General features: G+C 39.6%; 1 protein-coding gene across 1 annotated transcript in view; it reads right to left on the bottom strand.

The window, feature by feature from the left end:
* Positions 1-3,700: 3,700 nt before the first annotated feature.
* leprotl1 (leptin receptor overlapping transcript like 1) overlaps positions 3,701-14,407 on the bottom strand; it is a 26,932-nt gene continuing 16,225 nt past the window's right edge. The window contains exons 4-8 of the mRNA XM_035669219.1: positions 13,558-13,645; positions 11,558-11,670; positions 10,591-10,734; positions 10,230-10,317; positions 3,701-4,745 (exon numbers count right to left, since the gene is read on the bottom strand). Coding sequence (XP_035525112.1) covers positions 4,707-4,745; positions 10,230-10,317; positions 10,591-10,734; positions 11,558-11,670; positions 13,558-13,645 — 472 coding nt within the window. The 3' untranslated portion in view covers positions 3,701-4,706. The remainder of the gene's footprint in view (positions 4,746-10,229; positions 10,318-10,590; positions 10,735-11,557; positions 11,671-13,557; positions 13,646-14,407) is intronic.

Here is a 14,407-nt window from a genome sequence, read left to right as displayed (position 1 = left end):
ACTCCGTGTTCCACTAACATTTTGTCTTTTAGGTTAAGCTCCGAACCGCAAACAACTATGTGGGAGTTTGTTTTGTGAGCAGAGACAGAGAGATATTTCTCTAAATGGACCCCAGCTCTCATAAATGTTTAATGCTTTAACGCTTTCTATTCACAATAACTGAACCCTTTCCAAACCCATGTGGTGTTATTTATAATCCACATAAACTACGTACAGTACATACTTGTACCACATAATCTGTGTTTGTACAAGCAAGTGCACAGACAAAAGTCACACGTGGAAATACAAGTCTCCTGGTCTCCATTTTAACAAGTCTCACTTTTTTAATGGGTATATCCTGGTGTTAAATATCTGCAATGTGTTTTCCCTGGCTGTGACGACGGCTGGACATAAACATGCTATTCTTGCTGTACCTATAATTGTTCTATTAATAACACCTATAATGTCTGAGTCTCGTTCTGCATGAAAGGGTGCGACAGCATTTATTGTGTGCAAACGCGACCTGTTTCCAGCTGCCACACGTTGTTAATCCCTGGCTACACCTCTGCCATTCACAGCCCATTTAGGTCAGACTCTTTTAGCGCTTGGCAGTCAGAGGGCAGGCTGCTGCCGCCGCTGCCACTGGTGTCCCTCGTGGTCCGGGGCGCCGCCGCAAAATCTGGGGCCACACCTTTGTGACAAGACGTAACGCCGGGTGCTGCAGCCTGACACGTCCGGCCGAGAGCAGCGTCACCTCGACTCTGTTGACCTCTGCCCCCCTCAACCTCGATACCATGCTTGAATTCTTACGCAACCCTCAAATACAGGCACACATTGCTTTCTAGTGGTGTTCATGCTGTTTCAGGGGCAGGGGGACATGGACCACCTGGAATGGCACTCACCCTGAACCCAGCCTGTAGATACTGATCTTGTCTGGAAAATGCCAAATTTTAGCCTCAAACTCCAGCCCAAGATCTGAAGCTATGCATTACTGACTGTTAGCTCGGCAGGCCAATGCAATGCATTCCCTAAACTTAACTCTAAATTCTCTTCTCTTTTGAGTTAGGAAATCTCATGCACAGGCACACTATTAGTTGATCCGAGTGCCAGTGTGTAGTGTTCATTGTAAGTTGTCTTATTCTGTACTCTAGACCATCCCAAGAAAATAAAATTAAAATCTGCAAAATACTATGATGTACCCTGGGGAACTTCAACTCCAGAGGGATTTCTTTCTTGCTCGTCTCATGTGCACACCACGTCTTTTCCTGCCTAAAGGTACTCCTGCTCTTGCTAGTAAAATGACCTGTGTACAGTTCCAAAAGGCCAAATGAAACATAAATTGATGTTTAAACCAAGACACTCGAGGGCAAACCTTACCCACCTTGATATATATATACTTGATTTTAAAAATGGCTTAGTCTGATGCAGGCTAAGCTACAAGTTAAAGACCACCATATTGACTGAAGTGTGCAGAAATCTTCTCTCATCACCAAGTAAAACATCTAAAACTATTGAAAAGTCCTTGAACTTAATGTGAACCCAGCAACAACACTCATCAGAGCCTGTCCAGTACATATAAGCAATGAGTTTTACTTTAAAGGATATATATACAATATACATGAGATACTACTGTATAGTGGAGTCATGGTGTCCTGAACAGAGAATGACGTCACACTCCTATTGCCTGTGTTGTTATCACAGCCTCTCTGTGGTTTGTTACAAAGTCGGTCTGGCTGCATGTGCATGTTAGTGCATGTGAGTCCCTCCATGTAAAAATGAGTAGAGTGACTGAAACTTTTCTAATCTATGTCAATAAAGTAAGGATTTAATTTGACCAAAGCAGAGTTGGTGACTAACAGACACTGTTTTAATGAGTTGTATTTTGTTTCTGCCCATTCTGAATTAAGTTACGATGTTACGATGACATGCAAGGTAGAATTACCGTACTTGTCTGTGGAGTCTGGTTGTTAGCGATATTACGGCTGTTTCTGGTTAAACTAAAGGTCTGTCTCTGGAGGGACCCTTTCTGTAATAACAATCTGAATCAGTGGCAAAAACAAGTGTTTTTAGTGGATGTAGATTGATGGGCAAATTTGCCCCCAAGGATTAGCTAACATTACTTGGCAGCCAGTGTAGCCAGCCATTTCAAGGCTATTTGTGGTGCCCACTGATTCTGGTGCTTTAGTGCAACATCTAGTGGTACATGAATTTTTGCCTAAAATCTCAGTAGATTAGTTGTGTGTCCGTACAGAGAAGCATTTTAATTTCCTTTCCTCCCTCATTCTCTTTGTTTATGTTAATATCTTTCAAAAGAGCTTGTATTGTTGTTAGAAAATATTTGCACCTTTATGACCCATCAAACCATGTCTAAATCCTCATATTCCCCTACGCCTTTTTGTTTAATAGGTGTGCAATACTGACAATTGGCAGTGTTACTGAACAAAACATGAAGTGTGTTTGTATTTCATGCAAAGTCAGCTTCATTCTTGATAGTAGGATTAACTTAGGTGTTCACCCTCGTTATCACACAGGGAGAGTTAATGCAATTCAGTGTTCTGGTGGATGACTAAGATGCTGAACTAAACCCCAGGCTTAAAACTGTTTACGAGGGTGAGTGGAAAGTATTTGCTTTTGAAGCAACTAGTAAGCAAAAACTTTTTTAAAGCTTTACTAAACCACAAATCATCTCATTGTATTTCACATTTCTCATTGTATTGACTGTTAAGGTAAAACTGTGTATAATCCAACACCTACCTTTAAGATTACCTCTTTTAAAGGTAGAGGCAAAAGCACAAAGTACAGGACTGTGTTCTGCATCCCATGTGGATTTGGCTATTAAAGGTTATTGACTGAGGTTAGGAAAAGGGTGGTTTTGTTAAATATTTTAAAATATCAATGCATCCTGTTTTGTGCTTCAAGTCCATGTTTTTAATATTTAATCAAAACCACAATCTTTTCCTGAGAGTACTAAAGTGCCTGAAGATGACCATAAAAATACTGCTCTTGCATTTGTTGCCAGCAGTTAATACCAGAGTTGGTTTTGGACAGTCTCAAGTAAACCTATACTGTAGGAAAACAAATTAAAGGTCCAGTGTGTAACATTTAGCTGGATCTATTTGCAGAAAAGGAATAAAATATTCATAGGTATGATTTCATTAGTGTATAATTGAAAATAAGAATCTGCCATGTTTCACCTCCACGTTTCTACAGTACCCTAAAACGGACAAACCACACAGTGAGCTTTTTATGTTTTTCAAGACTTGGAAGGCGAGTGCTCTCAGCTGGTTGCAATCTGTAACTTCACCGCTAGATGCCACTTAAATCCTACACACTGGTCCTTTAAATGAGTTCACAGTGAATGTAACATTGTATTGTTTTGTTAATGGAAAATAACCAAAAAACAATCCCACACACTTTTAGTCACTTGTACTTGCTTTATCAACAATGTGTACTGACAATGGCAAGTGAGTACAAGTGATTAACAGTGTGTGGTATTTGCTTTTTTATCCCATTTAATCAATAAGACTTGTGCGCAAGAAACATTCATAAAACTTTTATGCAAATTAGTTTTATATGAATATAAATTTTAAACTTTGAAAGATCAATCAACATATCTTGTAGTCTATATAATGCAGTCATGTGAATATGAATGAGACACATTAAAAGGAAGTCATGGGAGGATTGCAACACATCAAGACTGCAATTAGTGCAGTGCCTGTTCGGAACAGCCTGATTGCTTGCAGCGTTGTCGAGAACCACTCATCTGTTTAACTTTAGACTCGACACTATTCCCCCTTCCGTCCTCAGAAAAAGACCGGCACCCGAGAAGTTGAACGGATTAACGGTTCTCGGTTCTTGCTTTATAGTTAGATGTCTGACAAAGCTCTATGATGCAACATGGCGATTTTGTTTAATGCATTTAGTGAGTCCAACATTTAATTGTCACTTCCTCAAGAACCAGTGAATTTAACTCACTGTTGGATGCAACAACACCCAAACATGTGCAGTCACGGTGTATTGATTAAGCAGCTCATATGTCGTGCAACATCTATGCTTTCCCTAAACATTTGCTTTGTCTGTAAACTGTTGTTGCCTTTACACCATGTGTGCATCATATGGTTCACAGCGATGGAGCCTCACATGCTTTTTAGATTCTTGCTGACAAGTGAAAGCCGAGTGATAAGTGAAGAGATCTGATCATGAGGGCCGAGATGTACCAGATCCTCAATGGGGGAACAATCAGTAGGGCTTCATTTTGGTCTAAACAACACGTTTGTTGTTTGCTCTGCACGCCAGCTGCTGCTTCCCCTGTGAGGATTCATTGGCAAAACAACAAAAGAGAGCATTCTCAGGTGCTTTTGCTCTTGTTAGTGGTGTTGATTACAAGGTCTGAATAACGGACAATTACAGGAAAATTTGACTTTAGGAACACATGTGATGCGCACGTGTCACAGCAAAAGGAGGACAGGAGCAGACTTACAGTGTTTAATTCAGTCATATATTGTGACAGCAGATTCTTTTTAAGACAGGTGAACAATAGTGGAAGAAAAACAATGAATGTATGCTTTCACAGGTATGTTTTCCCAAGTTTTCTTTCTTTTTTGACAATGACTGGGAAGTATTCCACAAAGCCAACCACACATACACAAACATCTAGTAGTTATCCTCTGGTTTGCAGAAGGTGGGAAGAGAAAAAGAAGACGAGTCCTGGCTCCAGGCTTCTGTCCTCAAGGAGGTTTTTGGTATCCGTTGATAGGACTCCCTGCCTGAGGACAGAAAAATAAACTGTAAGTGAAGATGACCAAAGGCAATAAACATTCAGTTAGTGCAAGAGGGGAAATCAGAGAGAAAAATGTCCAAGTAGGTACAGTAATGGCGGGTCAAAAGACATTTATATATCAAGGTTCAAACTGGGATTAATTTGGCTACAAAGTGCATGTGCAGTGTTTCTAGATGTCTAAGATATATAACTGTTCCAACAGCACATCAGTGACTATATTTCAGTTGTTAGGAAAAGGCAGTTAGGGAGTACAGGTTCTAACTACATTATGAAACAGTAACTGAACTGGTGTGTGTCCTTGCTCCAGATTTTGTTTCTGTAGGTGTGTACAGGCCAGGACTTGCAAGATCATGTGAGAATCCATTTTGCCTTCAAGCGATGCACTTGTGTCCAAACCACAGTGGTTCTGACCAGCCGGCATCCAGTGAGGAACTACTGGCAGCTGTGGCGTGAGAAATGCTCGAAAAACAACAATAGCGGCTGCTAAAGAAGTTAGCGTAGATGCTGCTAGCATCAGTTCGAGTTGTTTTTTTTATTGAAAGAAGAGCAAAAAAACAGAACGGAAGGCTTTTCTCAATAGAAAAGATGTTTTCGCTCTTATCCTGACTGACCTTAGTAAGAGTTTGACTACGTTATATGGTTTGTTGATCTGATTGGTTGAAGATTGCTGATTGACTAAAGGAAACTATCAGAAGTTGTAATTATTGAGTGAGTTATCTCTGTATAGTAATCTCATCACTGTGTATGCTATGGCAAGATTCAGTCTCATGGCATTAACAATGTGGAGCTTATGGGAAAGTCAGTCCGTCTTTTACCTTTTTTCTTGCAGAAGGTTGCATCTTTAAAGGTATTTTTGTGATCTCACATTTGACCACTTTCTGCACAGAATGATAAAAACAGGGAGGTGCAGTGGTAAGCACTGCTGCCTAAAAGCAAAAAGGTTCTGGGTTCTTGACTTCCTCCCACAGTCCACTAACATGTAGGTTAGGTTGACTGGCAACATTAAATCACCCTTAGGTGTGATTGTGAGCACAAATCTCAATGTGTCAGTCCTGAGATTGCCCGGCAACCTGTCCAGAGTGTGCTTAATCAATCAATCAATCAATCAGTTAATGTCAGCTGGGATTGGCTTCAGCCCTCCAATGACCCTCTAAAGGGTAAATGGTATAGGTACTGGATGGATGGATTATAAAAACCCAAACATTTAAATCCAGTACCGTTGCCTATTAATAGAAATGAACGTGAAGCAGTTAACTTACATCGCAGTTTAACCCCAGACACATATCTTTTGACTTGCAAATCACCAAAACCTCACTGGGATCCCACCATCGTGTCTCCATTATTGGCCATCAGTGTCTTCTCTCTTTAGCAATAAGAAGGATACTCATGTCTACAGAGTGTGAATCTACACTTTATATAAATCATGTCAAAGCTGATAATGTGTTTTATCACGCTTATTTCCTCCATGTCTCCGGCGATCCCCGCTCCTCCAGCTACATTTCCTCCCTCTCTCGGCTCTGCAGGGGCTGGAGGAAAAAAAAGCACAGTGCATCATCTGCACTCAATCAGAATAATTATCCCAAGAAATGCACTGCTGAGCCCGTGAGAGGTGAGGGGAATGAAGCTCAGAGGCTATTGGCAATCACCTCCCTCCAGTCATTATTAGTCATCTCTCTGCTGCTTTGGAAGAGGATGGCTTGGGAGGAAGCCATGTGCAGCCGGCACACAGACAGACAGACAGAGAAAAGGCCTGATGTGACTCCGGTGCCCAGAAAGTATCAGCAATCTCTCAAGGTTTTGGCAGAGCGCGAGTATGAGCCTTATGTTCTGTCTGTCAGGCTTCCTCTTATCCACAGATTTAAAAACACTGAAGTTGTCACTCTGAAGACGTGGGAGCTTTTAAAAATCCTGCAGCGAGCACCTTTTGGGTTCTTCAGTATAAACAATCCTCCAGAAGGATGAAGCATTTGAGGTCCTGTCAGGATTCGTGAACGCTTCCTAGAGGAGTTCTTTGTGGGACGTCGCAGGGTTCCTGTTTGATTGCAAAATAGCTTTGCAATCAAAAGTTCCTCAAAGCCCTCTAACTTTTTAAAGCAGACAGACAGAAAAAATAAAACACTGATTAGACTCCAATGCCCATGAAGTATCAGTTTTATGAATGTCCTGGCAGCCCTGCAAGTCCACAGGGGACTGGCAGCCGTCCTCAGATGAATATCTGTGTTCTGAATTTCTATTTCACCCCTGAGATTTGGACTTGTCACCAATCCAGACTGAAGGTAGAGGATCTTTTCTAAAATCCAAAGGCAGCTACAATACTAATGTACCTCAGCCCTAAAAGATTAATGAATAAACCCTCATATCAGAGGTGCAGAGGTTCCCTTATTATTATATAAAGACATCAAATAACAAAGTGTGTTTACTTTTTATATTAGAAGCATCTCACGTTTTCGGATAATAATTCTCTGGCGTATTCATTTATCCGCTCACTCAACTTGCGTCTTATTGTTGTAGCTCTGGCCATGATTTCAGTTATGATAACATTTTACTGAGCAAAGTAATTTCTGAGATCTGGGAACAAGGTGACATCACTACCATAAAGTTCAATGGGGCAGAAGCAAAGCGAGCACATCAAAGTGTTGTTAATAATCCCTCATTGCATGGAAAATCTTGTCTCGCAGCATCTTTTACGAGATGTTGCTGCATTCCTCAGCCACGCAATGAACTTTGTGTGTACAATATTATTATTACTGATGGAAAGAATCGCCAAAAACTACATTAATAAGACCCAAGTTGTAATATAGTGGAATTACTGTTAAGGCTTGTCATTTTCTATTTAAATTTGTAGATTTTTAAAAAGGGGTGAATCAGTTGAAACTTTTACACACATTTTTATGCCCCAGTGTACCTAAAAATGTGCATTTCCAGTGGAAAAAACACACTGATCATCCCTGCTTACAGTGAAATAAGTAAGTAAAGACCTATTGCAACAAGAAAAGGTTCTTAAATATTTCAGTTATTAAAACTAGAAAGACAAATGTTGTGAAAGGCAAACAAGCTGCTGATTATGCCCCCTCCCTCTATGAAGTTATAGGGCTAATTTTGTAGCATATTCTTTCTTCTATTCTAGCTCATTGTAAGTGTTTATTTTGAATACTGATATAAATTCCCTTGTTTTAAAGTACTCATTTAAAATGCTATTCATAGATAGCCTAAGTGCCCTCTAGTGGCTGTTCTTCCACTTGTCTCTGCAACACTGCTGAACACTGTATTGTATGTCCTTGTTAAAATATACAGCAGACAGACAAAATAAAAACACTGATGGGACTTCAATGCCCTTGAAGGTTCAGCTTCTTTTTTTTAAATCCTGGCACCACAACAAGCCCACTGCGGACTGGCAGCTGTGCCCAGATGAATATTAGCCCTGTGTTTTGGATTTCTAATATTTCACCCCCGGGACCTGAACTTGTCTCCTCTGATTCAGAGATTTTGAAACACTGACTGATCATCTGAATGAACTGTAGCCAATAGGTAGAGTAAAATAGGCCTGGGGAAGGCTGTTTAAAGAGTTTATAACTGCCCCTTTTAACCCTGCAATAACCAATTTGTTGTCCACTGTTTCTGTCCACTTGATGAATTTAAATCTGATTTTCACTCTCTTTTAGCTGTTTTCGGCCTCCACCAGCCGACTGAGGGAAGTAAATGTTCACCAGCTAGTTGCTAACTGTGTCTGTCTGCTGTTTGGTGCTGAAGAGGTAATGTACATTGTGCTTTAGGAGCTTTTTTGCTGAAAACAGCTGCCTGCTACAGCCAAAACCGTAACGGCGAGCTGAAACTCAAAGCTCAAGAAAGCCAAGTGGAGCTGCAGAATCAGAATCTCTGTAGGTTCATCACTACGAGTGCCCCCTTTCATATTGTCACATTGTTTTCACATCATTATTTGAAATACTGTTTGTATCAAAATATCGATTATAGCCGCTGTAATGTTCAGTAGAAACGTGGCGTTCATATACTTCCACAAAAGCTCTTACAAAGGAAACATACTGTCAGTGATTTTCATTTGGGTCTTCTTTAAGGAACATTCTGCGGTTACCCAATGATTGCATAAAGGCTGTCAAGCAACCTTTAAAAGACAAAAACAAAGATGAGACTCCAGTACCCATGAAGTTTCAGAGCTCTGGCTGTGTGACAACCCCTGTAGCGACTGGCAGTCTCGCCCAGATGAATATTAGCCCTGTGTTTTTGGATGTCTTCTATTTCAGTCTTCAGATCAGTCCTTGTCTTTGATCCAGAAATGTTTAATATAGAAGGGGTCACTCTTAAAATAAAGGTTCATCCGGGTTGTCCGGGTTCTTGTAAAATTCAAAGCCAGCCAACAGAGTTTCTTTTAAGAACCGTCACATTAGAGCAGTGGCAATTATTCGATAAGTTGATCGAAAGAAACTGAATCTGCAGCTAATTTCATAGTTGATTAAAGCTGCAGTAGGTCATTTTTCTTAAAATGTTTTTGTTATATTTTCTAAAACTTTCACGATATCCTGACAGTAGTACATGAGACAGATAATCTGTGAAATATCAGGAAGGAAAGTTAATTGTTGAGTTTCATTTCCAGGTTGGCAAATACCGACACTAGGAATGAGCTATCTTCAAGCCACCAACCAAAACTGTCTTTCTATCTTTCTCAGCTCTCAGATTGGTTTTCATTCAGACCCTGTGGATTTTTGTGAATGCCATTAGGAGCACTAGGAGGATCTAGGGGATCCTAAACAATTCACAGATTATCTGTGTTTTATAAAAAGTTACCTACTGCAGATTTCACTTTTGTTATTTTTCCAGCAAAAATGTCAAACAATTTATTTTTCCAACTTCCCAAATGTGAGGATTTGATGCTTTTCTTTATCATATATGGTCATTAACTTAATATCTTTGGGTTTTAGGCAGTTTCAATAAACAAGCCATCTGAATACTTATTCTTGGTCTGTGGGAAGCAGGCATTTTATAGACAAAACAAAATCAAATAATGGAGAAAATAACAGGCAGATTACTCGATAATGAAGAAAATCATAAGTTGCACATAAGAGAGCTTTGTGGAAGTCAGACAAACAGTTATTGCTCCAGGAGAGATTTTAGGGACCCCTACAGATACCTCAAAGACTCTTTATTTTTAAAAGTCTACAGAAGACAGACAAACACACTTAGCCACCCCCGTTGAAGATGCAACTCTAATTTCTGGAACAACAGCAACTCCTCTGAGGCCTGGCAACAATATTCAGATGAATATTAGCCCTCCCTAATAATATTCCACCCCTGAGGTTTGGACATGTCTTCCACCAAAAGATTTCAAAACACTGAGCTGGTGCATATAGAGGGGTTAAGCAGAACGATGAGGCAATTTCTTTTTCTTTTTCAAAGAGTTTGTGGAAACCATTAAGACCATTAAGAACCCTATTGGGCAGACACATTAAACTGGTACCTGGTTAAAAAGCTCCTCGTACAGCGTGTTTGACTTCTCCACCTGAGACTTGAGGTCAGCCTCTGCATCTGCATCCCACGATGTTATACTGCTTCAAAAGAAAGGCAGCTTAGATGTGTTGTAAATTTATGCTGTACTGGAAAGCATGCAGGGGTGGGCCAAAGTGGAAAATGTATAAAAATGAGGAATTTTGTTTTCTTTATTTCATTCCCAGTGGGAGTGTGTTTTTAAAACACTCCAGAGCTGATTTCTGGCAAAAGATGTGTAGATTTATCATAGAGATACGTATACTGTATGCTGTATCTATCTATTTACTGTCTGTGTGTCTGATGTACTTTATAGCTCACTGGCTCTCTCTTACCTGTCACAGCACTGAGTGTCCTGGAGGGGACAGAGGACGCTCTTTGGGGGACTGTCATTGTGTAAACTCTTCTTCAGTTTCTTCTCCAGCATGCTGACCTGTCGCAGCAGAGCTTCTCTCTCCTCCATCAGGCAGACTTTGAATCTGCGGATATAGATGAAAGGTTTAGAAGATGATATAGGTTTATAAAATCCCTGCACTCTGGATTTTATACCCCTGTAGTGAGTGATTCTGTGTCTCTTCATCATTTAAGTAAATTCAGATGTTTAATGTGCAAAACACAGCAAGTTTGTGTCTAATTTAAGTAAAAAGATATAAATGTGTAGGATGGGTAGCCTCCCATAAAGAAGCAACATTCTGCAGAAGAGCTTGTACTTTCTAATGCTGAGGTCATAGCAGGTCACAACACATGCATACAATGGACAAAATAAGTATTTCTGTACAACATTAAATATTTCTTACTAAATAATCAGCAATCAATCCTTATTTATACATTTAAAATGGTTAAAGGAATACTTTGATACAGATGCTGCTTAGCTTACCTCAGCTTAGCATAAAGGGGAAACAGCTAGCCTGGCTCCAATGGCTAAAAAAAACTGCCTACCAACACCTCTAAACCTCATTACTTAACATTATGTGACGTTATGTGCACACGCTAGGTTTTGTTTGCCACTGACTTCTTGTGAAGTAGACGTGAATGATGAACTATTCCTTTCCATTCTCATTGGCATGTGAAAATACCTGACATTACCTCCTTTCAGCATTGGCCTGCCCAGTTGAAGCCACTAAGGAGAGCACAGACAATGGACAAATCCAGAAATCTTTTATGTGCAACCACCAGCTAATAGTTTGATGTGTCGCTACAATTAGGACATGTGGTTTTCAGGGCCTTTAATGTCCTCTAAAAGTAATTCACATCAGATTCTGTGTGTGTTTGTAAGAGTCACTTCAGGGACAAAGCACCCACCTCTTGACACAGCACATCCAGTAGCGCTGCTGCTGACAGAGCCACTCAAACTGCTCTGCTGTCTCCTGCAGTTTCCTCAGACTCCCCTCGTTCTCCTGCTGCAGCTCCCTCACCTCAAAGACAAGACAACATCACTGTACTTCCCCCTCAGCCAGGATGAGCTCAAGACAACAACAGAGCAGGAAGTTACAAGGACAAATGTGGTATGTGACTGGTGAACTCGCCTGTGTCATCTGGAAAGATGAGAGAATGCAATAGGGTCAGACTTCCACCATTATTCACTGAGCTGATCCACCACAAATAAATGTTCTCATGAAGTTTCTCACTGACAGGGCGGTCTGTTGTTTTGTTCTCTTGGATGTGTGCAGCTGTCTCGTAGAAAGGAGGGATCATTGTACTACCTGGATTGTTTGCTGTTTGATGTACTGGTTGAAACAGGGGCCGGTAAGGGAGTGAGTCTTTGAGGCCAAGTGTAAATAAAAAAATCCTGACAGTGTGTAGGAATGTTTCACTGATGCCCAGACTCAACACACATTAATACAAACCTAATGCCAGCAAAATCTGAGTTAGTGTGTTCTCTGGGGTGGTTGGAGTTTTTTAAAATTTGGCCACAGCGCATACATTTTAACCTCAAGGTTTTATGTTTCATGTTATTAATTGTGCTAAATCGAGCAGCAGACTTGTTATTCACAGTTTTTAACTGTCTTGCTGACACATTGACCTGAACTAGCCTGAGAAAAGCATGAACAGTATTAATCCATTACTTCTGATTGGAGGAGCTGGCAGAAGGAAGATGTTGTGCTGCATTGTTTCTGGAGGACTTGGCTGCAAGCTTGACAAAGAGAAATACTCCACATTCATTATAAAACCATTAAAAGGCCATTATTTATCTATTAGCACTCAAGCAGAATAGAGCTAAGCAGAGTTGAACAAAGTGTCCAATCCTGACATCTGCTGGACAAAAGTGACACAACAACCACTGAGCAACAGGAGCCATCATGTTTACCTGTTTTATATCTCCTCAGATCATTAACAGAAAATATAGAGAACATCTAATATTTAATTATGATGTTTTATTATACATGAAGCTACCTGACAGTATATAAAGTAGTTGACATTAGCTCCAGCTTTACCAGCTGCAACATTATTGATGCTTACACATTAATTCATCACTTCTGAAATGGGTCATTCTGAATAGTAAGTACATTTCCTTTTGGTACTTTACAGATATTTTAATGCTCATACTGTCATTGAAAAATAAAAATGACTATTTTGCTACATTGTTAGTCTTTATGTGACCTGATATGAACTTGCGTACTAAAAGACTTAAAGATCGCAATAAGTGGGCACATCATTTATTTAGGTTTTAAGGGAATACTTCACCCAAAATGTGTGTTTAGAATTTGAATATAGCTGAAACAATTAGTCAATTAATTAGCCAAGTGACAGAAAATAATGAGCGACACTTTTTATACTTGATTAGTAGTTTTAAGTAATCTTTTGCAAAAACTATTCACGGGTTGCAGTTTCTCAAATGTAAATATTTGCTGGTTTGCTTGCGTAATACATAAATTAAATATGTTTTTTTAAGCCAAAACAAGCAGTTTGAATACGTCAATTTTGGCATTTTTCACTATTTCATTACATTTTATAGACCAAGCAATCCAATCAATTAATCAAGAAAATAATTAGCAGTTTCAATGATAATGAAAATTATTAGTTGCAACTAACAAGCAAACAAAAGTGTGCACACAGAAAACAGGAATCATCATGCAGTTTCTATGGAGGTTTTGATTCATTCTGACACTTTTTCTGCTTTCCCTCTGTCAGCACATTCGCAAAACCCTTTGATATTGCTTTGGAATAGTGGAGCTACACTTCAGAGCTTCACTATCTCCCACAGGCAGCGCTGTAACAACTGACTTGTTACTCACAAACCCAAAATGTGGCAGAGCCGCATTGATCTCTGTATGTTTCTCTCCTAAACTTTGTTCCTTTACCTCCTTCTGATGAGCAGAGCGTAAATCCTTCAGCTCCTGCATCAGCATTTTGTTGGTGTCTTGTTGCTCCTCCAGCTCCATCATCTTACTGTTGGTGACAAATACAAAATGATTTTATCTCTCTTATCAGTGCATACTCCTTACTGTTACTTACTAGAGTGGAGGCAATATGCATGTCGGTGTCAGTGTAATGTTTGTACGTTTCTAGACTTATTTAAATTAACCTTTAATTGACTTACGTATATATAATGATTTTAGCATTCTGGCACACACTGAAACATTATCCACCTGATCTCAAGTTACATTAATACACAAAAACAAACCTGGATAATTATGGACTAAAACCGACTGGGTTCCCACATTAACACCACTGTATAATCATTAAAACTATACCCTTATCTTAATACAATAATTCTGTTGCTTTCTTGTTGAAATGAATCAATGTTTGCCTTAAATGCCGCAGTATAAGTTATTTCTTTAACTCATGGAAATTCATAATTGTTATTTCTATTACTTTACTTTTTATGCTTTCCTAATAACCCATTGGTTAAAAAAGTACTCAAAGGAAAAGTAAGTAGCATGCAAACTTTTTAATTTAAAGGGCCAGTGTGTTGGATTTAGTGGCATGTAGCAGTGTAGTTGCAGATTGCAACTCCCTCGTTTCACCCTCCTTTTCCAAACATTAAGGAAAAGCCACTGTGGCCATTAAAATGTGAAAAACACAAAAGGCCGTATCTAGAGCCAGTGTTTGGTTTGTCCATTCTGGGCTACTGTAAAAACATGACGGTTCCGTAGAAGAGGAACCGCTCATCTCATTCTAAGGTAACAAAAACACGATTCTTATATTCAG

Source organism: Morone saxatilis, unplaced genomic scaffold (genome assembly GCF_004916995.1).
Source record: "Morone saxatilis isolate NCDOM2014 unplaced genomic scaffold, NCSU_SB_2.0 Contig22, whole genome shotgun sequence".
NCBI classification, from domain to species: Eukaryota; Metazoa; Chordata; class Actinopteri; family Moronidae; genus Morone; species Morone saxatilis.
The sequence above is the reverse complement of the archived record's forward strand: the minus strand, read 5'-3'. Positions and strand labels throughout refer to the sequence as shown.